We start from the raw sequence: 27,972 nt of genomic DNA, 5'->3' as shown, positions 1-27,972 counted from the left end.
GCTAGTAGATGAAGAGCAGAGGGGTTCATCCATCTCTTCTCTGCCAACCCACTCGCTTACTGGCAAGAAATTCCATACACTTGCCTATTGTGAGCAGCTAAATACAAGTCTGAAGTTTCATAATTCCTGTACTAGAAGTAAAGTAATCCTGTTCCTCCAAGTGCACCTTCTTTACCATAACCATGTGACAATAATTAGTCTAGGTAGCTTTGTCAACAAGGCAAACAGCCATCAGCCATCATTTTCCTGAGTCAAACAGCAAACTTCAAGCTTAGTTTTAGACTGACATCCACACCCAGCTCAACTGCAGCCCTGCAACTGTTGGTGTGTTGACCCTTTTCAATCTCACTTCTCTTAATGGGTTGCTTATATTGATGGGGCTTTTCTGTTCTAGTGGCGTCCCTGAGGCTACTTTATCAAAAGTATTTTTGACTTTTAGATAAGAAAAAAGGTTCAAATGGTTGGGACAATCTGTTTCATTAACAAGTTGCTATGGTAATTGGGAGCTATTATTTTAGGTCGGGTTTCTGAGGTCATGAGTGATTTGTGGGACCACACTGTATGTGCCGTCTGTGCTTGTTCTGATGACATCTAGGCTATGTTCCTCCAGAAGTGAAGCATTTCTCTTTGCTATTTCAGGGGCACTCAAAAGCTCCGCTTCCTTGACTGGCTGATCAATCAGATCAACAGTGGAAGATATGAAGGACTGTACTGGCTGGATGAGAACCACACAACCTTTTGCATCCCTTGGAAGCACAATTCAAGGAAGAACCTTGTAGAGAACGATTACAGGATTTTCCAGGTCTGAGCCTGTGTGGCTTCTTTCATGTACTTTCCATAGCAAATAAGCACATTCTCTGGTGTAAACAAGCATTTTCTGGCACCTTAAAAAGACTTAACACATTTGTTATGGTATAAGCTTTCACAGACTAGAGTCTGGTTCACCAGATGTTGCAGCAGAATAATAAGGCTACCCCTCGAAGTTCTTTGATATGTGTGCAAAGCACCCATTTCTGGCACCAGGCAAAGTGCCCTTTCTCTGAATAACATCCTGCAGGTGGCATAAGGATGTGGAGTGCTGCAGGGCCACAAGGGAACATGAGGGCGCCCTAATGAGTGCAATCCTGTGTAGAGGGCTCCTTGGAAATTCAGTCTTACTGTAAAGTGTGCATAGGGTTATACCTTTAGGGCCAAACTAAGGAGTTCAACCAATATGGTCTGACATTGTCAGAACAGTTCTTTCATTTCTTGTTTTCCTGTGTTTCTGTGTGGAAAGGAGTGGGCTGTGGTTAGCAGAAAGTACAATGAAGATGTACCAGACCCAGCCAGATGGAAAACCAACTTCCGCTGTGCCTTGAGGAGTACAAAAAGATTTGAAGAAGTGAAGTCAGGTGACTCTGACTATCATGTATACCGAATTATTCCCTGCGATCCTAGTGCTGCACCACCTGCTAATCCTCCTGCTGATGCAAGTAAGGACAGCAAAGGGATCCGGGCTTAGGCTTTGTAGGTGTTTATGTTCTTGTATCTTGCCTGTAATAGGATAGAAAGAGATTATTCTCTTGAGGGAAAAGAGAAGAGGGTCTAAAATTTTACAAGAAGCATCCTTTTAAAGTGTGCCACTGACATTTGCGTTGCCCCACATCTCCTGTGTAAAACGTTCTTAGCCTTGGAGCACTTGACAAATTCCAGAAGGAGTGGGTATCCACCATGGGCTAGCACTTCTGATCATGTTTCAAGGGTATGCCAGTGTCTGAAATTGTAATGGAGTACGGTTGAGATGCTGACCAGTTGATTGGTCAAATATTGGCTAATTAGGATGATCATATCTTGGTTCACCTACACATGCCTTCTTGCCCCTTCACTTCTCCCCTTGTAGTGTAAGCAATCAAATCAGGAATAGTCCAACCAATAGTGGCCCATGTGATGGGCAGAGCCGCCCTCCCAACGTTGGCACTTACCTGGATTGGCTGGGACAAGGCAGCAAGATTAGGGCAGCACAAGTACACCCAAAGGAACACCTGATTGATTTGGTCAGTGCCCCCAAGCAGCTCCATCCTCACCACTGCCCAGGCCCCAGCCCCATTCAGATAAGCTGCAGAGACATCAGAGTTGGAAGGATAGGTCTGCCCACTGCATCGGCAACTGCTGTTTCTAACCATGGTATCTCACTTTTGTCTGAACCAGGCAACTATGGTTGCCCACTTTGAAACAGGCTAGAATTTTAAACCACAGTTTGTAGGTGGTTTAATATTAATATCCTGGCTTGTTCCAAAGTTGGGAACTGTACTTTCCCAGTTGAGAGGAAATGGTAAACGGGTTATTTAGAGGCTTCCTGATTTGCTCATACTGCAAAAGGAAGAAGTAAAGGGGCTTTCTGCATCTGCAGAAGGTTTATTTGTCACTGCAACCTGAGGATCAGGCCCTGTTAACTGAACCATATCCAGCAGGCATACATCTTACAGTGGTGCAGAGAATGGCCATCTCTGTGGGTGGTGCCTTCATTGTGGAAATATCATAGAAGAGTAGAGTTGGAAGGGGCCTATAAGGCCATCAAGTCCAACCCCCTGCTCGAAGCAGGAATCCAAATTATAGTATACCTGACAAGTGGCTGTCCAACTGTCTCTTGAATGCCTCCAGTGTTGGAGAGCCCATCACCTCTCTTGGTAATTGGTTCACAGGGAATTACCAATTCCTAGGTAATATCTCCCCATGAAGACCAGGCAGGTTCCACCTGGGTTTTTTTGCCAACACTTGGAAGCCTGCCTGTTTCTGCAAGCGTTTTCCTGACTATTAATGCTGGTTCACCTCCATTCCTGGTTAATGTGACTGGTATTTTGATGCTGTTTTATTCTGATTGCTGTATTGTTTGGATTTTTAACTTTGTTTAATTGGTTTTATTGTGATTTGCTGTTGGATTTTTTTGTGTGAATCACCTTGGTGTTCTCAAAATGAAAGGCATTGTGTACATTCTTTTCAAAAGTATATAAATAAGATTTGTATCTCTGCTTCCTAGCCAAGGATACAACCACAGTTGACTATATGGTAGTGCTCAAGGTCCTGCTCTTCATTTTAGGAGCAGCTCTCTCCTTCCAATTAAGCTACAAAAGGCTGCAGACACCATTCTCCTCATGGCCTTGGGGTTAGGTGATGAAACCCAAAAATATCAATGTTTTCTCTTAACTGTTTACATATGCTTATAGAAGCATAACATAATTGGCTATAGATTCATTAGAATAATTTCAAAATTACTTTGGGGGGCGAGTGTTCTGTAATTAGTGTAGTGTGTCTTTAGGTGTGTTCCCGTAAAGCCCCCATCCACATGATTCTGTCCGTTGAGAATGTGGAATTCCTTCCCAAAAGCAGAACATAACTAGGGGATAGATACTGTACACCCAGCAAAGGCCCATTGGGTCTTTTGCAATCTGATTCTTGATCCTTATCTGTCTCCCTGGTGCCTAACGTTCCTTGGGAATTTATTTATTTATTAAAGTATTTATAAGCTGCACTTTTCATAGAAGTACATCAAGGTGTCTAACAATATAGAAAAACAATAAAATTAAAATATCAATAAAAGCAATAATAAAAGCACCAATAAATACTGGGTTGGTTAGAGAGACATTCATGTTACAAAGGCTTGTCTAAAAAATTCAGTTTTCAGGAGACGCCTGAAAGAAAGAAGGGATAGTTCCAACCGAACCTCTATCGGTAGGGAGTTCCACAGGGCAGGGCCTGCCACACTAAAGGCTCAGTCCCTGGTGGAGACCAACCAAATCTCAGGGGTATGGGTAGCCACCAAAAGTGGCCCATCAGAAGATCTCAGTGATCCATCGAGATGGAACATAAGAAGTCAGGCGGTCCTTCAGATACTTTGACCCTAAGTTGTTTAGGGCTTTGTGAATTAATGCAAGTACCTTGAATTGGGAGGGAGAAGAGCAAGGAAGTAGGAGGAGAAGCCAGAGCTCAACGATAGAGTGCATGCTTAACATGCAGATGGTCCAAGATTCACTTCCTGGTATCCCCAATTAAAAAGTCTCTGGATAGCAGGTCTGGAAAAAGACGTCTATGTGAAGGTGCTTCCAAACAAGTGTTAGTTGTAGGGTTGCTATTCCTCAGGCATGCAAGTTTTGTTTTTGTTTTCATTGAAGTGCCCACGTGACATTGTGGGCATCTAAATGCCAGCCTGCATTTTTCCTTATTCAATCTGGACTTACACATCTGGGGAAATCTTGTAAGTGTTTTTAAAAACTATCCCATGTGTTTAGAGCAGGAAAGAAGAAGGGTGAACCAGCTAGTTATCAGTGGTTTCTCTGTGAGAGTTCCACTTGAGTAAAGGAGGCCAAAATCACATGTTGACAAAATAATCCTCCTGCAGATATGAGGTTAGCCGCAGAAGTAAAGGTAGAAATTGCATAAAATAACTTCTAATATGACTAATATAATTAAATATAAATATAAATCCTAATTTAAAAACAAAACTCTCAACTCCAATAAAATATGAAGATGGAAAGCCAGTAGAGGTGTCAGCAGTACGATGACGATACCCAGATCTATTTCTCTGTAACATCTGAATTGGGAGAGGCCGTGCAAGCCCTGGACCACTGTCTGGACGGTCGGTGGTGGGCTGGATGAGGGCCAGTAAACTCTCTGAATCCTAGCAAGACGGAGGCACTGTGGGTTGGTGGTTCCCAAGTTCAGATAATTGGTCAGTTGCTTACTTTGGATGGGTTGTAGTCCCTCTAAAAGAGCAGGTCCGTAGTTTGGGGGTGCTCCTGGATCCATCTTTGTCACTATAGGCCCAGGTGACCTCAGTGGCTAGGAGTGCCTTTTACCAGCTTTGGCTGATAAGACAGCTGCGGCCGTTTCTGGACTGGGATAGTCTGACCACGGTTGTCCATGCACTGGTAACCTCCAGGCTGCATTACTGTAATGTGCTCTATGTGGTGCTGCCCTTGAGGTTGGTCCGGAAGCTGCAGCTGGTGCAAACACTGCGGCAAGACTGTTTACTAGGGCAGGGTATTGCCAACCTGTCACCCTGTTGCTGAAAGAATTGCACTGGCTGCCCGTTTGCTACCGGGCCAAGTTCAAGGTTCTAGTTTTGGTGTACAAAGCCCTATACAGCTTGAGACCAGGATACCTGAAAGACCGTCTTATCCCTTATATACTCAGTTGATCACTGCTCTCTGTAGGTGAGGGCCTCCTGCAGATACCATCTTATCAGGAGGTCTGTTCTGTACAACATAGGAAATGGACCTTTAGCGTGGCAGCATCTACCCTGTGCAATTCCCTCCCCTTAAATATCAGACAGGCGCCATCTGTTATCTTTTTATTGAAGACCTTCCTCTTTGAACAAGCCTTTTAATTTGAGACCTTATCCCAGTCTGCATCTGTGTTGGAATACCTTTTTAATATGTTTTTTAAACCTTTTTTTAAACAGTATGTTTTTAACCTTTTTTTTTCAAAGATGTCTTGAAAGCTTTTTAAAAATGTTTTTAAAGGTGTTTTGTTTTAATATATTTTAAAGTCTGTTTTAAAGTGTTTTAGTGCTTTTCTTTGCTGCCCTGGGCTCCTGCTGAGAGGAAGGGCGGCATATAAATCAAATAATAAATAAATAATAGATGAGAGAGGGTACTACTGTCCAGTATCTTGCAGAATCTGGACAACAAACGTTCAGTATATTTAAAAACTGAGAAGTTTGCATTCAATGGTGATGCGCCCAAATATAGTTCTTCATAATCAGGTCATGAAATTATTAGATTTTCACCCTAGAAATGTTGTTTTTGTTGTGCGTTTTTCCTGTGTCGTCTCACTATCACCAAGACAAAGAGAGTGACCTTGAAGATGATCAGTTGCGGATCAGCCCCTACAATGAAAGACCCCTAGCTCTGCACAAGCCTGCACCACTGAAACAGGTACAAAACAGCTGGACCTGATAGGTCTGAGATGGCTGTGGAGTAATTCAAAATCTATTAAGCTTGGCAGTGGTCGACATCTACTTGTGTATTATCTTGAAAATCATTAAAGGTGTAGCTGACATAACAAGAACTCCACTCCGGGGAATTGGCTTGTAATAAATATGTGAACAATTTTTAAAAGTCATTTGAATGCATAGATTGGGGGGGCATTCCTGTTCTGGTTTAAACAACTCCTTTACTTTAGTAAGGGATGGGTTGTGAAACAATAACTTGGATATGTTGGTGAAGAAGTAGTAGAAGGACAGGTATCTCGAGTGGCAGACACTTGGGGTTGTGTTCAACATAGCACTAAGTAAGTAGTTCTGTCAGCATCAGGCGTTCTGCTTGTGCAAAGGAATTTCCTCCCCTCATGTGCTCCCTAAAACTTTTCTAGGGGCTCCCATAACCCTCCAAAGTTGATTTGGGGAGGACTGGAGACACACTGGTAGAGAAGGGGGAAGTTCCTTACGCTAGCGGTAATCCTTGCGCTGATGGCACAAGTTAATAGAATACTATTCATGAAGAATTCCTGTCCTTAGAGAGTCTGTTAGAGGTAGCTTTTCAGTCAACTAAAAGGTTTTCAAATTAATTAATCAAGTTGCAGATTATTCTGTGTGTGTGTGTGTGCATTAATTTAACCTTCCAAATTATATATACAAAGGAGATTGTCTAGCAGCGTCAAGAAATGGGTGCTCCCACATTCATTGTATTGCTCATGTTCACGGTATGTTCTTGGGAAGTGTATTGCTGCAAAGTGTGTGCAGCTGCCCTGGGCTCCTTTTGGGACAAAGGGCAGGATATAAATTTAGTAAATAATTTATTTTTATATTTAGATTTCTTACCTGCCCTGCACCGTGAGGTCCCAGGGTGGGTTACAACAACTGCTTAAAAATACAATATTAAAATCGGTTTTAAAAAGTCACAGTCAAGAAAATAGGGTGGGTCTTAAAATGTGTATTATACAGCAACGAGAGTGACTGTATACTATAGCCAGCATGGATTTTTCACATTCCACCATGTTAAATTGAAAATACCCCCATGCCATTCTGCTGCTTCCCATGAGCTCATATCAAAACAAAATCTTAAAAAACTTATAGTCCTGAACTCAGAAATGCTTGCTTAACAACCACCTAAGTTTTCATGGTGACGCACAAAACACTCAAGAGAATCCAGAGTCTAAAACAAGAGTAAAAGACACTCCTGAGGTCCACTGGAGACTATTCTGCAGAAGTCAGTGCCGTTATTCCACAATTATGTTTGGAGTTTGTTTAGTGTAAATTTTGCAAAGTGTTGCTGTATTTCACATATTCACAGAAATAGAAAAAAAGAAAATGATTTCCTATAGGAAACTTCACTAAAATTGCAAAGGAAATCAGACATATTCAAAGTGACCATCTGAACTATATCAACTGTCTTAATAATGTTGCTTCCTCCCTGCTAAAACAAGATCAGCACAGCACATCTTTCTATTATTTGGGCTGATTGCAGGTGTTGCCACCATTCACTATATGCTCAGAGGCACATGTTACCAAATTCTTCAAAACTACACAGGAAGTGGATTGGACTGTGAAAGACCAACCCAAATTGTGTTTGCATTTTGACCAATTTGTAGGGCAGTACCATAGCTGAGAGAGGAGTTCAGGTCTCCTGCTCCCCTGGTGCATTCACTATAGCTACCCAATTTCCCTGCTTTTTAAAGTTTGATAGAAATATCTGTTGGCTATAGGTACATTCTTAAACCGCAAGGTTTTGCCTATTAGTGAATTTCCCTGCTTTTTAATCCAGGAGGTAAGAAATGGGATCCTGTGCAAGCTTGCTGAAAATGGATTGATCATTTGCATGCTTATTGAGTTCAGTGGGATTTACCCCCCTGCAATCATGCTTAGGATAGGTGAAACTGACCACAGAGGATGGGGAGGGGAGGAGGAGGAGGAAGAGGGAGGGGAGGAAAGGCAGAGGGGAGGACTGGGATGGGATCATGCAGGAGGGGGAGGGGTAGAGAAGGACAGGTTTGATCATTTGCATGTTTATTGAATTCAGTGCGATTTACTCCCGTGCAATCATGCTTAGAATAGGTAAAACTGACCGGGGGGAAGGAAGGGAGGACTGGAGTGGGCAGGGGAGGAGGAAGAAGGAAGATGGGAGGGGAGGAGGAGGGGAAGGAGGGGAAAAGCAGGTCTGAGAGGTAAGAAATGGGATCCTGTGCAAGTTTGCTGAGAATGGATTGATCATTTGCATGCTTATTGAGTTCAATGGGATTTACTCCTATGCAATCTTGGTTAGGATAGGAAAAACTGACCATGGGGGAGGAGGAGTGGGAGTGGGAAGGGGAAGGAGTGTATTGGAGGGGGGCAAAGGAAGGGGGAGGGAAGGGCAGGTTTGATCATTTGCATGCTTATAGAGTTCAGTGGTATTTACTTCCGTGCAATAATGCTTAAGATAGGTAAAACTGACCATGGGGAGGAGGAAGAGGAGGGGGAAGGGGAAGGAGGGGATTGGAAGGGGATGGGGATGGAAGGGAGGGGATAGGAGGAAGGAAGAAGGGAAGGTTTGATCATTTGCATACTTTTTGAGTTCAGTGGGATTTATTTCTATGCAATCATGTTTGGAAATGGACTGCCTTCAAGTCAATCCCCACCTATAGTGACTCTTTGAATAGGGTTTTCATGGTAAACGGTATTCAGAGGTGGTTTCACCATTGCCTTCCTCTGAGGCTGAGAGGCAGTGACTGGCCCAAGGTCACCCAGTGAGCTTCATGGCTGTGTGGGGATTCAAACCCTGGTCTACCAGGTCATAATCCCACACTGACCCAGGGAGGGGAGGGGGAGGAAATTGGGTGGGTGGGCACTGGGCAGAAGGGAAGCCCCTTTCCTTTCCAAAAGGAAAACATTGTGAACAGTATCATTACTTTTCAGGCTTTCCCCCACCTTTTTATTCTACAGCAGGCACATGTAGCCTCCCACCTAAATTTAAACCAAAGCTTTCCCTGGCCACATCCACACCAGGCCTTTATTTCACTTTGGACAGTCATGGCTTCTCTCAAAGAATGCTGGCAAGTGTAGTTAGTGAAGGGTGCTGAGAGTTGCCAGGAGACACCTTGTTCCCTTCACAGAGACCTTCAATCAGAGTGGCTGACTGTTAAACCACTCTGGCCGCTGGAGCTCTCTCAGTGGGACAGGTGTCTCCTCTCAGCACCCTTCACAAACTACACTTCCCAGGATTCTCTGAGGGAAGCCATGACTGTCTCAAGTGAAATCAAAGTCTGGTGTGAGTGTGGCCCCCTGATTAAGCAAGCCCAGCAGCTGTGAGTCTCGCTTTTAGAATTCTGACAGTTGGTTCTTACTGAGCATGCCCCGTGTTATCATAGGCTGTCAGCCAGAATTTCTTAAATTAATTAAAAACCAGCCAGGCATTTTTTTAACTTTTAAACTGCAGAAGATAAAGGTCAGAGTATAGGGCAAGGTCAGTATTAGGATTACAGGTACTCTGTGAATAGGGCTGATTTTTAATGAATTTCAACGGATTATGAGAACTCTCAGAGAAAAAAGTCCAAAAGGGCTCTGGGGTTTTTTTTTCTCTTTTTAGACTTTGAACTCTCTATTCTCTCTGACTGTTTTGTGTATTGCCATGAAAATCGAGAGGGTTGTTAAGCAAGCGTTTCTGAGTTCAGAACCATAAGTTTTGTAAGGTTTTGTTTTCAAATGAGCTTATGGGAGGCATCAGAATGGCATGGGAGTATTTTCAATTTAACATTGCGGAATGTGAAAAACCCACGCTGGCTATAGTACACAGCCACTTTTGTGGCTGTATAATAAATTAAATTTGGATTGAGAGTGAAAGGAAAGGCATCTTATGGGGGGACAGTTAAGAGAAGCTTTGAAAGGATCTGTTACTAGTTTTGTACAGAATGTGGGAGTCTAAAAGTATTGAGAAGTTTGGTAAGGGATGTGGAGGTGGGGGGAGGAATCTGTGTAATGTCTCCCCGGAGAAGGAAGGAAAGTTCCAGGGTGAGCAACAGAGAAGATGCTATTCCTAGCCAGCCTCTGGTCATTGCCACTTCTCAGCAAGGATCCTTAGGGTGATGAGTCATCAAATCCTCAGCTGACCCCAATAGCTTTTTGTGACCAAATCATGTGAGTTATTAGAATAATCACAATAGCTGGGTGATTGCTATGGGGTGTTGTAAAAGCTTGTCTTCATTGGTGCCAGCCAGGAAGAGCTTGCTTTAAGCCTCCAAAGTGAAAAGGCTTCTGCAGTGCGACATCTTCATCTGGCTCGCCAGATGGGCAAGTGGGGAAACAGACTGGTATATCCTTTTGGCCTCTTCTGGCAGGGTCCTTGGGTCATTCTTTTTTTTTTTTTTTCAATAATTTTTATTCAAATTTTCATAAAACATACAAAACAAAATCATAAAACATTCAAAGACAAAAAACAAAATCAAAAATAGTTAAACAAAAAGAAAAAAAAAAAAGAAAAAAAAAAAAGAAAAATAAAAAAAATAAAGAGTAAAATATTGACTTCCCATTTGTCAAAGATCAAATCAGTTATAAGTCTATAATATATAGCAATCCTGTCTCTTAAGTCATATTATAAAATCACTTTCCTCCAGTAGTTATCTTACTTAATCATCAAATCTCATAAACATTACTTTATTCTTTCCACAAAAAGTCAAAGAGAGATTTCAATTCTTTAAGAAATATATCTATCAATTTTTTTTCCAGATAAGCATATCGATTAATCCATCTCATTACTAATTATGATAATCTTATTGTCATAACCATAGTCAAAATAAACATTTCAATTAATCCATCACATCAGAATCTGTTAGGTTCAGTAATTTCAGTAGCCATTGTTCTATTATCTCTATTAGTTCCATTTTCCATCTTCCATCTTCAGTAGTCTTGTTAAGTCCAGTAATTTCAATATCCAGTCTTCCATTATCAGTATTCCATAATAATCTTGCTGTCAAAGCCATAGTCATATAGTAAGAGTCTGATGGGAATTACCTCTATCCCAAATATTTTCTTGCCATCCATTCTGAATAGGTTGCTGAAATACTGCTGTAAAATCATATCTCTGTTCTTTTTTTCAAAACACACTGGGTCATCTCTTAAAAGTTTTTCCATTGTCACATGGCTGCAGTTAATTCCATAGATTTTCTCTATATTGGGCTCCATCACATCATTCCAGTCCAGAAGATAATCCATGCCATTGATAACTTTATCTCTAGAATCTTCATTAATTTCTTCAGAGATAACATTGAGTTCCAAACAATAGATTTTATTTCTAAAGTCCATAGACTCCAAATCTTGTTCCTGTTCCACGTTTGTTCCAATCTCCGGGATCTCCTCTCTCACAGGGACCCCTATTCCAGTCTCCAGGGTCTCCTCTCTCACAGGGACCCCTGTTCCAATCTCCGGGGTCTCCTCTCTCACAGGGACCCCTTCCAGGGTCACCTCTCTCACAGGGACCCTTATATCTTTAATCTCCTGCTTCATTTTACTCAATTCAATTTTCGTTATCTCAATCTCATCCATTATTTTCTGAAACATAGTTATTTCCAGATTCTCAGCCACTTTCTTAATTGCCATTTTAAAAGAAAAATATAGGAAAACCACTTCTTATTTCAGCAACAATTGGGTTAATACTCCAAACTTGGTGACATCACAGTATAAACAGAGCAGACAGCCTTATCTCTCCAATAGTTAAGTAAACAAAATGCAGTTCCCAGGATCGAAACAATTAATGGCAATCGTCAAGAAACAGATTCGTCAAAATAAAATAGACCAAAAAGAGAGTAGTCTCAAAACAGTATAATATTTTTCAAAATAAAAATCTGGAATAGAAATCCCTCTTCTGTGTGTATCTTTAGAATGCAAATCCAGGACAGCTTTTTGCAACAAAAACAGAGATAAGCTATTAATTAGTGCGTAGCAGAGAGAAGTTACGGCTCCCCAGTGAGATGTCAAAAACCGATCAATCTGGCAAATCTCTTTTAAACAGCAACAATTTAAGTCAAGTAAAAGAAAAATATAGAAAGAAGGGTGCTTGCCTGTTAATGCGTTCTCTCTTAGAAGATAAGATGAACGTTCGCTTTAACAGATAGAGCTTGCTGTTGAAAATCCGTCCCACCTTCGTCGGCTGGACCTCGTCCCATAAATTAATGAGATCTGGTCGTCCCAACAAAAATAGGCTTTGAGGTTAATCTCTTCGTTTCTCCCTACCCGGGAGAAGTTTAATCAGTCAAAAAAAAAAGAAAAAACTGACTGATATATCTGAATAAGCTTCTTTTGAGGCAGGAGCCCGTCTCAAAAGCAGGCACAGGCTAAGTCACCCTTCCCGGAAGTCAGGGTCCTTGGGTCATTCAAATGCCTTGAGTAGTTGCTGTGGGAAGGAAGAAAGGAGAGGTTTTTCATTAACATCTTAAGCTGGCTTTTCCCTCCTGGCTTTCATTTATTATTGTTTGTTCAATTTATATCCCTCCCTTCCTACCAAAGGAGCCCAGGGTGGAAGACACATCAGTGATAATTTTTTTAAAAAAAAAAACATTATCACGCTGCCAGGAACAGTGTCATTCAGTCATCAAATGCCTAGATAAACAGGAATGTTTTTCAATTCCTCCTGAAAGTCAGAATGAGGGACACATATCCACCTCACCAGGGAGGGCATTCCACAAATGGGGAACCACCACTGAAAAGAAAGGTCCTGTCATGGATCAAGGATAACTGGGCAGCCCCCAGTGCCAGCACCATCACCAAGGCCTCACCAGCTGATTGTAGAGTCCTAGATGATTGATATTGGGGAAGATGCTTTTTTAGGTATTTGGGCCCCAAGCCATTTAGGACTTTATATGCTGCTACTAACAACTTGAATTAAGGCTTCCAGGAGGGGACATCGGTCTGATACCCTTTTACCTTCTGCATTTTACGAATGAACGGGGGATGGCAAACACTTGCACAAAGGAGACAGAAGTTGACAGATTTAGTCAGGAGGAGTTGCAAGCAGTCACATACAGCAGTATTTGCTGCCTGCCTTCCATAAAACAGATGCTTTCTTTGCTCCTCTGGGCTGAGATGGGGCTTTCTTCTTGAGTGCAGGCTACCAGCAAAGTTGGATTTGGGGGTACTTGTAACACACCCATTGATTTTAATGGATTTCTTACACATGAGGCCAAAGCAGCTCCTGCTTCAATTGGGTTTGCAATAATGAATGTCAAACCTGCCTTGCCCATAATATTGATTCACTTTATAAATGTCTCTCTTCAGCAATGTCGTCTATATTACCACAGCTAGGCATTTTCATAGAACATAATTCTGCTGCCTTTCATCATCTTTTGTTTTTGTTAACAGAAGAGAATGCAAATGAACATTCTGGCCAATGTAGGTTTCAATGCACTCTACACACTGGATTTAAATACAAGCTACTTTAACTGTGTAATCCCATGCAGGCATATGTAGGATTGCATCCCAAGTCTTGTATGTGAAAATTTCTGTTTCTTTAAATGTATGTGAAAGACTCAAATGATTATAAACCTCGCAATGTGAAAAATAAGCTCTGAGCATTATGCATGTAAAGCAGGTGTGGGGAACATTTGGGCTTCCAAATGTTGCAGAACTACAACTCCCATCATCAATAGCCATTGGCCATGCTTTCTAGGACTGATGGGAGCTGAAGTTCAGCAACATCTGGAGGGCCAAACGTTCCCCCACCCTTGGATCTAAAGCAATTTGGAAGATCAGACTAGTTTTCTTTGTTTTGTCCAACTTGTGTTTTAGCAAATTAAAACGCATGCTTGTTGCTCTGAACACAAGAGTTGAAAAATAGCTGATTACGAGAAATTGTGAAAGATCATGGGCTAAGCTACAATAGCACTAGCTAAAGATGTTGAAAACAGCATGTCATGGGATATTTTGTGTGCATCTGCTCAGTGTATGACAACAATGTCTTATTTGTCTGGTTTACAGCAGGAGATCGATGTTGTTTTTGACAATCTGTCATTGGAAAATTCAGTCCCAGGTACGCTGTCAAAACTTGAACGCCCACTTCTGGCTTGCGAACTAATGTCAATTTGGGGTAGATATTATTTATTTTTATTTAATTGATTATTTGATTTATATCCCACCCTCCCTCCCAGCAGGAACCCAGGGTGGCAAAAACACTAAAAATACTTTAAAACATCATAAAAACAGACTTTAAAATACATTAAAACAAAACATCTTTAAAAACATTTTTCTTTAAAAAAAAGCTTTTGAGACATCTTTTTTTAAAAAAGGTTAAAAACATACTTTTAAAAAAGAGTTAAAAACATATTAAAAAGCAATTCCAACACAGACACAGACTAGGATAAGGCCTCAAATTAAAAGGCTTGTTCAAAGAGGAAGGTCTTCAATAAAAAGATAACAGATGGCGCCTGTCTAATATTTAAGGGGAGGGAATTGCACAGGGTAGATGCTGCCATGCTAAAGGTCCATTTCCTATGTTGTACAGAACAGACCTCCTGATAAGATGGTATCCTAAAACAGTGCCTCCAGTATCCATCTCGCCAAATCAGCCCAGAAGGATACCATGGTTGATGTTATCAAAAGCCACTGAGTGATCAAGTAAAAGTAACAGGAAACACCACCACTCCATCATTCTCCCAATAAAGGTGAGGGCAACCAAGGCTGATTCAGTCCTGTAACCAGGCCTGAACCCGGACTGGAATGGGTGAAGATAATCTGTTTCATCCAAGAGTACTTGCAATTGCTGTGCCACAACACTCGCAATCACCTTCCCTAAGAAGGGGGTATTTGCTACCAGTCAGCAATTGTCGCAGACCAATGGGTCCAGGGTGGGCTTTTTCAGGAGAGGTCAAATCACCGCATCTTTCAGGGTGGCTGGAACCATTCTCTCCCGCAGTGATGCGTTGACCACACCCTGGATCCACTCGGTCAAACCCCCTCGGCAAGCTTTAATAAGCCAAGAAGGTCAAGGTTCTTGAAGACACTTGCTGGCCACATCATCGCAAGCACCTTGTCTACGTCACCAGGCTGCATCAACTGAAACCATTCCCAAGAAGTTGCAGCAGATGTTGCACTGGACACCTCATTGGGGACTACAATAAATGTGGATGGGGCATCAAGACTGCTACGGAGGCAAGCGGCTTTACCCTCAAAGTGCCTTGCAAACAATTCACAGTGGGCTTCCAAAGGGTTTAAAACTCCATTTCCTGGAGTTGATGTCAACAGACCTATGATGATAAGGAGAAGCTCCACTGGATGGCTACTTGAGGATGCGATGGAGGCAGAGAAGTGGGCCTTCTTCACCACCCTCACCGTCACACGGTAGGCAGGTTATATTTTACTCGTGCCTGATCAGCCTCACAGCATGTCTTTCAACACTTGCACTCTAGCCGTCGTCCAGCCTGTTTCATTGCCCTTAGCTCACTGGTGTACCAAGGTGCTCACTGGGCTCCACAATGCCAGAGAGAGTGCTCGGGGGCAACCGTGTCAAGAGGCTCACGCACCTCACTGTTCCACAGCGTGACACTATCTGCTGGAACTCTCCCAGGGCATTCAGGAATCTAGTGGATTCCATTAGTCTCTGGGGGTGGACCATCTTAATCTGTCCACCACCCATGCAGGGAAGGATCGGAGCCATAAGTCTAAAATTCACCAGGAAGTGGTCTGACCATGACAATGGGGTGACATACACCCCCCATCTCCAGACCACCCTTTCCTCCATCTGGAGCAAAAACCAAGTCGGGTGTGCCCTGCCCTATGCGTCAGGCCAGTGACAACTTGAGACAGCCCCATGGTCGTCATGGAGGCCATGAAGTCCCCAGCCGGAACACTAGAGGCAGCATCAGCTTGGACATTGAAATCACCCAGGACTATTGTTCTGGGCTCCTCCAATGCCACAGCCAAGATGACCTCCGCCAGCTCAGTCAAAGAAGCTGCCGGGCAGCAGAGTGGGCGGTACATCAGCAGCAACCCTAGTTTACTGTCTCCTTGGCTTGACACTAGGCGCAAGCCCTCACATATTTGGAACATATTAATATAGACTGGCATGAAAGATGTATAACAAAGAGCATTCTTCTAAACAGGGTCCATTTGCACAATCACTTTTCTGACAGAGCTAACTATTGGAGGCATGCTTATACCTGTAAGATTGCTGCACATCCAGTCACTGAAAGATAAATCCACTCTAGGTAATGTTCCCCTTTAGGATGCACACCTTAATGTGGTGAGGCGGTTTGAGAGTGTTGAAGAAGCTGAGAGCAATGCTGTCAGGAGTCTAGACCAAGAGGCTAGACTCCTAGCAGGGGCACCCATGGCGGAATGGTCAAAGCTGAGACACCAGACTAAGATGCATCCAAACTCACAGGAAGGCAATGGTAAACCACCTCTGAATACCTCTTACCATGAAAACCCTATGAACAGAGTATCCAAAATGCAATACAAGATAGTGCTGGAAGATGAGACCCCCAGGTCAGAAGGCACTCACCGAGCTACTGAGGAAGAACAAAGGACAAGTACGAGTAGCGCTGTGACTAATGACGCAGCTGGGTCAAAGCCGAAAGGAAGCCCAGAGGCTGATGCGCACAGATGCGAAAGGAGAGTCCAGAGTTGCACGACGCACATAATAGGAACATGGAATGTGAGAAGCATGAACCAGGGAAAGTTAGAAATTGTCAAGCAAGAAATGGAGCGTATCAACATTACAATACTTGGCGTGAGTGAATTAAAATGGACTGGAATGGGACATTTTCAATCAGGCAACTACAAAATATTTTATGCAGGAAATGAGAAATCAAGAAGAAACAGGGTTGCTTTAATAGCGAGAAGTGATGTAGCTCTTAATTGCTTTTGTTACAACGCAAGGTCTGAATGAGTGATATCAATGGGATTAAATGGGAAACCTATTAAAATAACCATTAACCAAGTCTACACTCCAACATCAAACGCAGAAGAAGAGGAATTGGAGAGATTTTACGCAGAAGTACAGGAGGAAATTGATCACACACCAAAACAAGATACGATGATAATCATGGGGGACTGGAATGCAAAAGTAGGGAACAGAGAAGAACTAGGAATTGTGGGGAAATGGGGCTTAGGTGACAGAAATGAAGCAGGAGTAAGACTTATTGAATTCTGTGAAGCCAATGATTTGTTTCTTGCCAACACAGTTTTTGAGCAACCAAAAAGACGACTGTACACTTGGACATCACTAGATGGGCAATATAGGAATCAAATTGATTATATAATTGGAAACAGAAGATGGAGAAGTTCCATACTTTCTGCAAAAACAAGACCAGGAGCAGACTGCGGTACAGATCATGAACTGATTGTATCGAAAATCAGAGTAAAACTAAAGAACAACAACAAAGCACTCATAATGCCAAAATACAATTTAAATAACATCCCAGAAGCATATAAGGATCAAATAAGGAATGGGTTTGAGTCTTTAAAATTATTTGTCAGAGAACCGGAAGAACTATGGACTGAAGTCAGACTCATGATCAGGGAAGAATGCAAAAAGACAATACCTCTTGTTAAACAGAGAAAGACCTCAATGGATGACTGAAGAAACTCTTAAAATGGTTAAAGAGAGAAGGAAATCAAAAGCAAAAGGAGACAGAAACATGGTCAGAACCCTAAATGCAATAATACAGGGGCTACTACATAGGGACAAAGAACTATTACAATAGTTATTGTATAGAAATAGAAAAGGACAACAAAATTGGAAGAACAAGAGCCCTATTCCAAAAGATTAGAGAAATGCAAGGGAAATTTAAACCATGAGCAGGGATGTTGAATAATGAACACACTGACTGACCGAGATGAAATAAAAGGAAGATAGAAGCAATACACTGAAGAACTCTATAAAAGAGATGACAGATTCATTCACGGAGGAACCATATGATGAAGAACCAGAAATTTTAGAATGTGAGGTGAAAGCTGCTCTTAAAATTCTTGGAAGAAACAAATCACCAGGAATAGACAGCATACCAATAGAGTTGCTACAAGCTACTGAGACTGAATCTGTCCAAATTTTGACAAGAATTTGTCAAGAAATATGGAAAACTAAACAATGGCCCACAGACTGGAAGCGTTCAATATATATCCCACTTCCAAAGAAAGGGGATCCCAGAGAATGCAGTAATTACCGAACTATTGCCTTAATATCCCATGCAATGCTCAAGATTCTACAACAAAGGCTCTTACCATATATGGAGCGAGAAATGCCAGACGTCCAAGCTGGATTTAGAAAGGGAGGAGGCACCAGATATCATATTGCAAACATACGTTGGATAATGGAACGGAGCAAGGAATTTCAGAAGAAAATCACCCTGTGCTTTATAGACTACAGCAAAGCCTTTGACTGTGTAGATCATGAAAAACTATGGAATGCTTTATTTATTTTTATTTATTTATTTTATTACATTTTTAGACCGCCCTATAGCAATAAGCTTCCATAAAGCTTCCTGCTTTAAAGGAAATGGGGGTGCCACAGCATCTGATTGTCCTGATGTGCAACCTATACTCTGGACAAGAGGCTACTATAAGGACAGAATATGGAGAAACCGATTGGTTCCCCATCGGAAAGGGTGTGAAACGGGTGTATTTTATCACCCTAATTGTTTAATCTGTACGCAGAACATATCATACGGAAAGCGGGATTGGACCAAGATGAAGGAGGTATGAAAATTGGAGGAAGGAACATCAATAATTTAAGATATGCAGACGATACCATACTCTTAGCAGAAACCAGTAATGATTTGAAACGAATGCTGATTAAAGTTAAAGAGGAAAGCACAAAAGTAGGACTACAGCTGAACGTCAAGAAGACTAAAGTAATGACAACAGAAGATTTATGTAACTTTACAGTTGACAATAAGGACATTGAACTTGTCGAGGATTATAAATACCTCGGCAGAGTCATTAACCAAAATGGAGACAATAGTCAAGAAATCAGAAGAAGGCTAGGACTGGGTAGGGCAGCTGTGAGAGAACTGGAAAAGATCCTCAAATGCAAAGATGTATCACTGAACACCAAAGTCAAGATCATTCAGACCATGGTATTCCCGATCTTTATGTATGGAAGTGAAGGTTGGACGGTGAAAAAGGCAGATAAGTGAAAAATCAACTCATTTGAAATGTGGTGCTGGAGGAGAGCTTGCGCATACCATGGATTGCAAAAAAGACAAATAATTGGGTGTTAGTTCAAATTAAACCAGAACCATCACTTGAAGCTAAAATGTTGAAACTGAGGTTATCATACTTTGGACACATCATGAGAAGACATGATTCACTAGAAAAGACAATAATGCTGGGAGAAACAGCAGGGAGTAGAAAAAGAGGAAGGCCAAACAAGAGATGGATTGATTCCATAAAGGAAGCCACAGACCTGAACTTACAAGATCTGAGCAGGGTGGTTCATGACAGATGCTCTTGGAGGTTGCTGATTCATAGGGTTGCCATAAGTCGTAATCAACTTGAAGGCACATAACAACAAGAAGATAATGTTGGAAGATCCTCCTAAAGTTCTAAAAAATGCATACACACACAGAGGAATCTAATTCAAAGATCTGGAGTTAGGGGTGCCGACACAAAGTTCTAATGATATATGGTTTGTGTCCAACCATATTGCCCTTCCTGATTTAAAATATAAATAGTCTGAATCTTTGTTACAAATGGGTGACCTGAGACTGACTTGCCCAATACTATTTCATGCATCAAGATTAACTTTTAAAAATACATTTTACCATTTAAATTTAAGCTTTTTCAACAGAAAGATTTTGCGCATACATACACTTCAAGCTTTAACATGAATACTAAAGCAAACCCCCCCCCCGGTCAACTTATAGCATCTCTTCTTTTCTTGGTACAATATATTGAACAATGGTCTGTATTTGGAAGTGATGAGTATTGAGCATGATGCAAGTTTCTGTTGTGAACTGCCCTTTAGATATTGTTTTTGAAAAGCTTAGGTAAATTCACAAATACAGTACTGTGAAAAAGTATTTGCTCCCGTCTGACATTCTGCATTGTTGCATGTTTTTGGCACTGAATGTTGTCAGATCTTGAACCAAAACCTAATATTGGAAAAAAGGGAACGTGACTGAACAAACACAAAATGTTGATACTTATTTCATTTAGTTATTAAAGAAAATTAAGCAACACCCAATGCCCCGTCTGAAAAAATAATTGCCCCCTTAGACTCAAAACCTGGTTATAGCAGCAATGACTGCAACTGAACTCTTCCTCTAATTCCTGATCAGTCTCTCACAGCGCAGTGGTGGACTTTTGGCCCACTCCTCCATGCAGAACTGCTTTAACTCAGTGACATTTGTGGGGTTTTGAGCATGAACTGCTCCTTTCAGGTCCTGCCACAACATCTCAGTGGGGTTTAGGTCTCAACTTTGACTAGGCCATTCCAAAACTTTAAATTTCTTGTTCCTCAACCATTCTGATGTAGGCTTGCTTGTGTGTTTTGGATCATTGTCTTGCTGCATGACCCAGCTGTGCTTCAGCTGATGGACAGGTGGCCTGACATTCGCCTGTAGATTTCTCTGAGACAAAGCAGAATTCATGATTCCTTCAGTGATGGCAAGTCGTCCAGGTCCTGATACAGCAAAGCATCCCCAAACCATGACTCTGCCACCACCATGTTTGGCCGTTGGTATGAGGTTCTTCATGTGGAATGTAGTGTTTGGTTTCACCAGACATAACCGGGCTGATGTCGCCCAAATCGTTCCATCTTTCACACATCTGTCCATAGAACATTGTTCTACAACCCATGAGGATCATCCAGGTGCTTTTTGGCAAACTAAATGAGCATTCATGTTGTTCTTAGTGAGCAGTCATAAATCCCATGTTTGCACAGTGTCTTTCTGATGGTAGAGTCATGAACACTGACCTTGGCTGAGGCAAGAGGTGTGCAGATCCCTGGATGTTGTTCTGGGGTCCTTCGTGACTTCCTGGATGATTTTATGTCTTGCTCTTGGAGGGATTTTGGCAGGATGGCCACTCCTGGGAACATTCACTACTGTCCCAAACCTCCTCCATTTGGTCAATATGGCTCTGACTGTGGTTCGGTGGAGCCCCAGAGCCTTAGAACAATTCTTTTCCAGAGATGTTCAGGAAATTCTTTTGATCATGGCATGATGTGGCTTTGGAACCTGTGTGCTGGCAACTTCAATCTGATGGCAAGGGCCACAGTCAGATTTATATTGGGCAGGGCTGGCCCAAAGCAGGCCTTATTGTTTACCAAGGTATTCAAACCTCTGCCCCTAATAATCCCTTTCATTGGGTTGAGTTAATAGGGGGGCAGTTACTTTTTCACACAGGGGTATTGGGTATTGCCTAACTTTCTTTAATAAATAAATGAAATAAGTATCAAAATTTTGTGTTTGTTCAATCAGGTTCCCTTTTCTCTAACATTACGTTTTGGTTCAAGATCTGACAACATTCAGTGCCAAAAAGAGCAACAATGCAGAAAATCAGACAGGGGGGCAAATACTTTTTCATGGCACTGTAGTACTTCTTAGCCATGGCAGCTAAAAAATCAAGACATCTCCTTGCACATCCCAGTTGCTTCTGAGAAATGGGTAATGGCTATCTCCAACATGGCCAGATTGGTGTTTTCCAGAGGCATTTGGCTGGCAGTTGCTGGGGGTGATGTTGTACTGGGTGTGCCTCTGATTGGATTCAGAAAGGCAGTGCTGGCTGGCTGAAAACATGTCATGGTGGTTCTTGTAATGATGACCTTGAGATTTGATTATAGGCTGGCCCTGCTTATGTGGCAGGTTCCGTTCCGGACTGCCGCCAAAAAGCAGAAACCGCTGAAAATAATGGTGCGCGGTGCGCGAAAATGACATGAAAATGGTGCGCGATGAAAAAAACCGCTGTAAAAGCTGAACAAGCGCCTTAAAGCGGGGACTTTCCGGAATTGAAAGCTGCCACATTAGCGCAACTCCAAAAGACGAAACGCCGTAAAGCGGGGTCCTTCTGTACTGTAATGCACTCTGGGCGGGGCTGCCCTTAAGCTTGGACCAGAACATGCTTGCTTAAGGGTGCAATCCAATTCAGAGGGGGCTGGTGGTAGTGGAGCCAGTAGAAGGGGCTGCCACATCCAACCACCACTGGGGGGGGAGGACGCTGGCTGTGCCAGCAGGGTGCAGCGAAAGGAAACAAAATGTATGTTTCCTTCCACCACCCCTTTCCCTGGCATACTGGCTGCTGGGACAGAAGGGCACAGCACTGAACTGAATGGGCTTAAGTTGTGGTGTAAGTCCCTCTCTCCTCAGTTCTGCCCCAACATACCCCCAGAATGCCCCTTTTCTGGACCTTCCACTGGCTCCACTTATGCCACTCTCGGTTGAGCCAGCGGGGCCCCAGCTTTGCCCTGGTGGTGGTGGAGTTTCACAGCAGCGCCCAGGAGGAGGGATTTCTGCCAGCAGAGTCCAGTGACCCCTTCCTCTGCCACAGCTCCACCGCATACTACCAGATGGATTGCACCCTAAGCTGCTAACTGGAGCTACCTATTGCCAGTACACAACACCTGTGCTGAGGGATGTACACTGACTGCCAATATGCTAGGAGGCCAGGTTTGAAGTTTTAGCATTGGTCTATAGAGCCATACCCCTACATACAGATGAGGTCATCGGGGGAGGCACTACTTGTAGTGCCTTATGCCCCCAAGGTCTGCTCTGTGATGACACAGAGCAGGGCTTTTAGTGTAGCAGCGACTTCGCATGGATATCAGACAGGCACCCACCCATTTGGGATTTCAACCCGTTTGAAAACATTTTTATTCTACCAGGCCTGCTCGGAAGGATAACCCTAGCCTGGTCACTCACTGTCAATTTTTCGAGTAGGGCATATCTGATTATTTATGTATTGGGATGATCTCTATTTCATATATTGCTTTGAGTTTATTTATTTATTTATTGGATTTCTTAGCCGCGCATCTGGCTGGCTAACCAGTCACTCTTGTGAATATAAGCAACTTAAGACATTTTCTAAATAAACAAGTGTGCATCATCTAGTTGAGGATAGCTATGCTGTCCTCTGTGTCGGTTTGCTATAAGAAAAGAAATAGGCTGAAATGGCAGTTGGGTGCCAGGAAGATTATTCTTATCCTATCTTTCAGAAATAAAACCACTACAAAGAAGCAGCCATCTTGGATGTCTTCACACTTAAGACATCTCTGGCTTTCAGCAGCTGCCCCATTACAGCTTGGGGCAAAAAAGTGTGAGGCAGGAAAAGAGGAGTCACACCAAAGACATCAATACCAGAGATGAGACTATCAACAAAAATTCATGTAGGCCAGTTAGGGGGTCCTGTTCAAAATCAGGGGAACTTGTGATCATAATTTTGAATTATTAATTTGCTGTTTAGTCATTAAAAAGTTACCCAAGAAATAGTCAAGCAGCTGCATCTAAACCTACCAAAAGAGGCCACTCTGAGATACCACCAAAACCAGTTGTACATTAGTAATTTTGAACATCCTTGGCCTGGCTAATATAAATTGTTAGGTTTGATAGCAATAAGTATTTCTAATCTGTCTAGAATCATTGTTTCTTATTCTTCTTAGGTTATTTAAGTGTATGAACAGCTTTCATTCTTAAACTGATACTACTTTTCCAAGATTTATTTTTCTAATGATTGTGTGATTATTTTGTACCTTTGTTCACACAGAAAAATCACTTTGTTCTGTTGAGTTACTGTAAAATTTTCTACGTGATTTGATTTTTTTATGAGTTGGAGGGTTCAAGGAGCAACTGGCATTCTGGAGAATAAGCAGCACACTCTAAACTTGGGGGTGGGAATGATAGATTACAGGCTGATCCAAAAGGGTGGAAGGTTATTCATTACATTCTTCCACTGGCTTTTGTTTGGGGAGCTGTATCTGCCTATCCTGCTTCTCTGAACTTGCAAGAAAGGAGAAGAAAAGTTTGAGATTTTAATCCTTCAAAATCATGTAGCACCTACACCAATACCACCCTGAACCAGTGTGGATGTCATCTGCCCAAATGTAGCACCAGTCATGCTTCTATACCATCTAGATGAGATGTGGGGAACCTTTAGCCCTCCAGATGTTGCTGAACTCAAAGTTGCATTATCAGTGGCCATTGGCCATGTTTGTTGGGGATGATGGGAGTTGTAGTTCAGCAGAGAGCCACAAGTTCCCCACACCTGATTTCGATGTTTCATTTTGTGATGCTTATTAGCACAGAGTAGGTAACCAATGCAACTGAAAGTTGGTGCAGCCTGGATAGGTCATAGGCATAGCTGGTGCTCAGTCAGCTTGCTAAGTTTCATGCTAGCATATTTTCCATTTTACTACAGAGGAATCAGGACAAAACCTAACCTCTTAGTCCAGGTAGGTAGAGACTGTCCCTGTATATAAAAGCTAGTGGCCCAAGATATAGTAGAATAAAATCATGTTAACGGTGTGTCCTAATGTGCCTATGTGTTCTACAGTGCCAGATCAGAATGCAGCAGAAAACTTCTACCCATGCAGTGGTGATGTGGTGCCCTGGGTTATGCAGCAAGTTGTGCTGAATGAAATGCAGGAGGTCTCATGGGCCCCTGTGCCAGCTGTAGCACCAGATCTTCCTCTAGGTAGGTCTGGATGCATGTTTGACAAAACTGCCTTGTGCCTCAGCCTCTGAACTCTAAAAGATGGCCACTCATTTATGTTTACAGCTGCTGCTCAGCTTCTTTAAATTCTTCATGTGATCTCATGTTTAGAAGTTTGTATCTACAGTATTTAGAGTGTGTGCATGTGCGCATGTTAGAATGAGAGAGTGCCTATATATCCCTAGATCTATTGACATTTATTCAGGAGGTATGATATGTAGATCTCACATTGTTGTTTTGTGTGCTATCCGCTATAAAGGCTACTGTGTTCTCTTGAGTTGCATTTCCCTACTAGTGATTTGTATTTTTCTTCCTCCTCAATACACCAGGGGCAGGTACATGTACAACCCCTGTTATCAACCAAAATGGCTGCTTGCCTCTAGGAAATGGAGTAGTGAATGAACTGATAGCAAATAACTATTGTGAAGGAGCATCCAGGTGGCTGGCTGCAAATCCACCAAATGTGAATTCCCAGCCAGTTGCCACTCATCTGCTGCAGCATGCTCAGCAGAACTCTCCTCCTGGGATAAATCAAGCTAACAGTGATGGTGAGTAGTCTACATCTATGAATTTTCTCTCAAATGGAAAATTGTGCTAAAAAGGACCGTACCAGGTTTCACAGTAGGTAGCAGCATTGGAGAGATTGTTCATCATTTGATTCCCAGAACATACGTATGACAAACTGTTTAAAAGTTATCAAAAATATTAAAAAATATCAAATGTTCAAAGCAAATATTGTAGTACTAACAAACAAAAATCCCAAACAGGCAAGGTATACCCAGGTTCCTGTTTTGCTTTAGCAGCAGACCGTTGTCGCCTCTAGACTGTCGGTGTTTTGCTTGAGGGATTTCAACTACATACCACAAATTTAAGTTTGTGTGATTAAAGTGAATTAAAATGCTCTGGCTCAACAAATCCACTTTAAAACAACAACTGCTACCTGACTTTTTATAATTGGGAAATTGATGAGGAAATACATTGAAAAGTGTGGGATGAATGATGGATTGATGGGGAGATGTAGAGCCTCTGCACAAGCAAGTTGGAATGAATGCTTGTTGTCACAAACAAATCTGAATGAATGCTCAATGAAGAGTGGATATTGTATAAGCTCCCCGTAAGCTTTGTGCAAGCAAATCAGAATGAACCATAAGCAGGCTGTCTGGAGGAGCCCTGTGATCAACCTGTATGTAGTGTCTGTAGAAATTAGTTGGATGTTTAGATTAGAGGCTTGAATACCCAATCCAGCAGCAATGATTTTAAAAGAAGGAAGATTCTGCAGGAGAGGCCCTTTATTCCTAGCCCTGCTTAGCAGGCTAAAACAGCCTTTGCTAACCTGGTGTGTCTTGAACTACAACCTCCATCAGCTACACCCATTCTGGCTATGCTGGCTGGGGCTGATGAGAGTTGGAGTCCAAAACATCTGGAGGGGAAGGCTTGGGCTAAAAGAGCCCCGGTTGGCAGAGGCTGGGCTAAAGCAGAAACAGCTCTGAATTTCCAAGGTGTTCTTCTTCTGTACTAGGAGAAGCCTTGTGCGATAACAACCACTTCATTGAAAATGTGTTCATGAATGAAGAACATGGAGTGATGAGCAATGTGCCAAGAAATCAGCTGCTAACAAACCAGCAAGCCATGACGGAACAGAACACATTTGCACCTCCAGTTGTCCCCTCCCCACCAGAACAGCCCCCTCTTAATGCTGCTGCAGTGCAGAACAATGTAGGTCAGTGAATGCATCTTGCTTTGAATAGGTCCAGAACAATGTGGGGTCATGAGGGCAACAGGTGCAGGTGTCTGGACAGTGAGGGCTGAAGAAGAAATGTTGTTTATACTTCTGACTCTGGGCAGAGCGTGCCAAACCTTCTCTGCTCCAAAGGAAAGAATATGTGCAGCTTATTTAGCTATGGCTTGCCACTCTGTGTTAACCAGAGCTGTATCGCTAATGGACTATGGCTGTGTCCAGACTCCCATTTACTCTGAACCCAGTGCACTGCCACCGCTGGCTTGGGAAGCAGTGTACACACATTAGCTACAGTTTGTATCTATCCTATAGTTTCTGATGGGGTTTCCCCATAACCAGCTTCAATCCGAATTGAGAAAAAGAATGACCTAGCTGCGTTTTAAGCTGGTAATGCGTGCACAGCTTTACTTTAGCCATGCAGATGAGAATGTAATGTTCTCTGTGTTGGATAGGATGGTTCTGTGAACGAGTCCTCCCCCCCCCCCCCAAAAAATGGCATTTCTCTGTGTTGGTGTAAATGCCACACTGCTACTGCCTTGTCATTGTGCTGCACCCCTTAACAGGTGTGGAGTTTGTGCTTAATCTACTTGGGAAAGCTCATTATCTTGTCTCTTGCAGGATCTCAGTCTCTTAATCTGAATGTCTCCATCTACTACCGAGGGAAGCTGATGCATGAAGGAGGTGTGGAATTGAGCAGCTGTTGGTTTACCTACAACCAACACTACCACACCCTAGGCAATCCACAGATGATACCGTTTCCATTTCCAGACCCAGAGATCCTACCTGATCGTAAGCAAGTTCGGCACACCTTGACACTGCTGAACAATGCAGATCTGCTGCTGTATCAGAAGAATAAGATGATCTGTGCCCGACGACTTGGTCGATGCAGGGTCTTCTGGGCCTTCTCCAAGGAGTTGGACAACATGGCTGAGCGCCCTCAACCCAAATTGTTGCAACGGGACGTAGACACCGAGATCTTCAACTATGAAAAATTCTATCAAGGTGATTCTCTAGGAATGTAGTGTTTCCTCCATGGTTGCTAAGTAGACTACATGTGCTGAAGTTCATGTTGCATGGCTGTTCACTTTTTAAAAAAAAAAAATGATGGTAGTGTTCTGTAGCTGCTTTTGTTGAGTTGTTTTTGCAGTGCCCTCTGCCTGAAGAAAACAGCTGGAATATGGGTCAGGCAGGCCAGAAGGCTCTGTGTTTAAATCTTGATGCACATTAAAACATTCCCAAACCCTGGAACTATGGCATAAAAGCCCCTCTCATGGGGAGTATAACGTTTTGTTGAGCTCTGTGATTTGGCCGTAATACACAATTTCCGAAGTGTTTTGTGCAAGTGAATGGTGTTGGGTATCATCGATAGGCTGTAACTTTCATGCAACCCAGGTCTTGTGGTTTCAGTGCTTTTGTGGGTTGGGTATGAGTGAGACAGATGAGGCTGGTATTTGGTGGAGAATTTATCACTCTGAGAATGTGCTTCAGAGCAATGTGGGCAGTAACAGATACGTATGATGGGTTGAGCAGCAGATCCAATCACCATTTGGAGTGGCATGGGTGACCTGAAGAATTATTTTGCTTTCCCCATGATTAGCAAAGCAAGCAATGCCTAAAAAGCCAACATATGCATAACTCATATAGTTTTGTA

At 42.5% G+C, this 27,972-nt stretch overlaps 1 protein-coding gene across 6 annotated transcripts in view; it reads left to right on the top strand.

Moving 5' to 3' along the window:
• IRF7 (interferon regulatory factor 7) overlaps positions 1 to 27,972 on the top strand; it is a 47,461-nt gene that overhangs the window by 8,453 nt on the left and 11,036 nt on the right. For 2 of the 6 annotated variants that reach the window (XM_061610006.1, XM_061610007.1), the window contains exons 3-10: positions 640 to 802; positions 1,277 to 1,472; positions 5,821 to 5,912; positions 13,919 to 14,027; positions 24,425 to 24,565; positions 24,913 to 25,131; positions 26,103 to 26,303; positions 26,940 to 27,323. In XM_061610006.1, the coding sequence (XP_061465990.1) occupies positions 640 to 802; positions 1,277 to 1,472; positions 5,821 to 5,912; positions 13,919 to 14,027; positions 24,425 to 24,565; positions 24,913 to 25,131; positions 26,103 to 26,303; positions 26,940 to 27,323 (1,505 nt within the window). The remainder of the gene's footprint in view (positions 1 to 639; positions 803 to 1,276; positions 1,473 to 5,820; positions 5,913 to 13,918; positions 14,028 to 24,424; positions 24,566 to 24,912; positions 25,132 to 26,102; positions 26,304 to 26,939; positions 27,324 to 27,972) is intronic. The other 4 variants (XM_061610008.1, XM_061610011.1, XM_061610009.1 and 1 more) reach the window with 4 other exon arrangements.

Source organism: Rhineura floridana, chromosome 2 (assembly GCF_030035675.1).
Source record: "Rhineura floridana isolate rRhiFlo1 chromosome 2, rRhiFlo1.hap2, whole genome shotgun sequence".
Lineage (NCBI taxonomy): Eukaryota > Metazoa > Chordata > Lepidosauria > Squamata > Rhineuridae > Rhineura > Rhineura floridana.
This window is presented reverse-complemented; position numbering and strand designations above follow the sequence as displayed.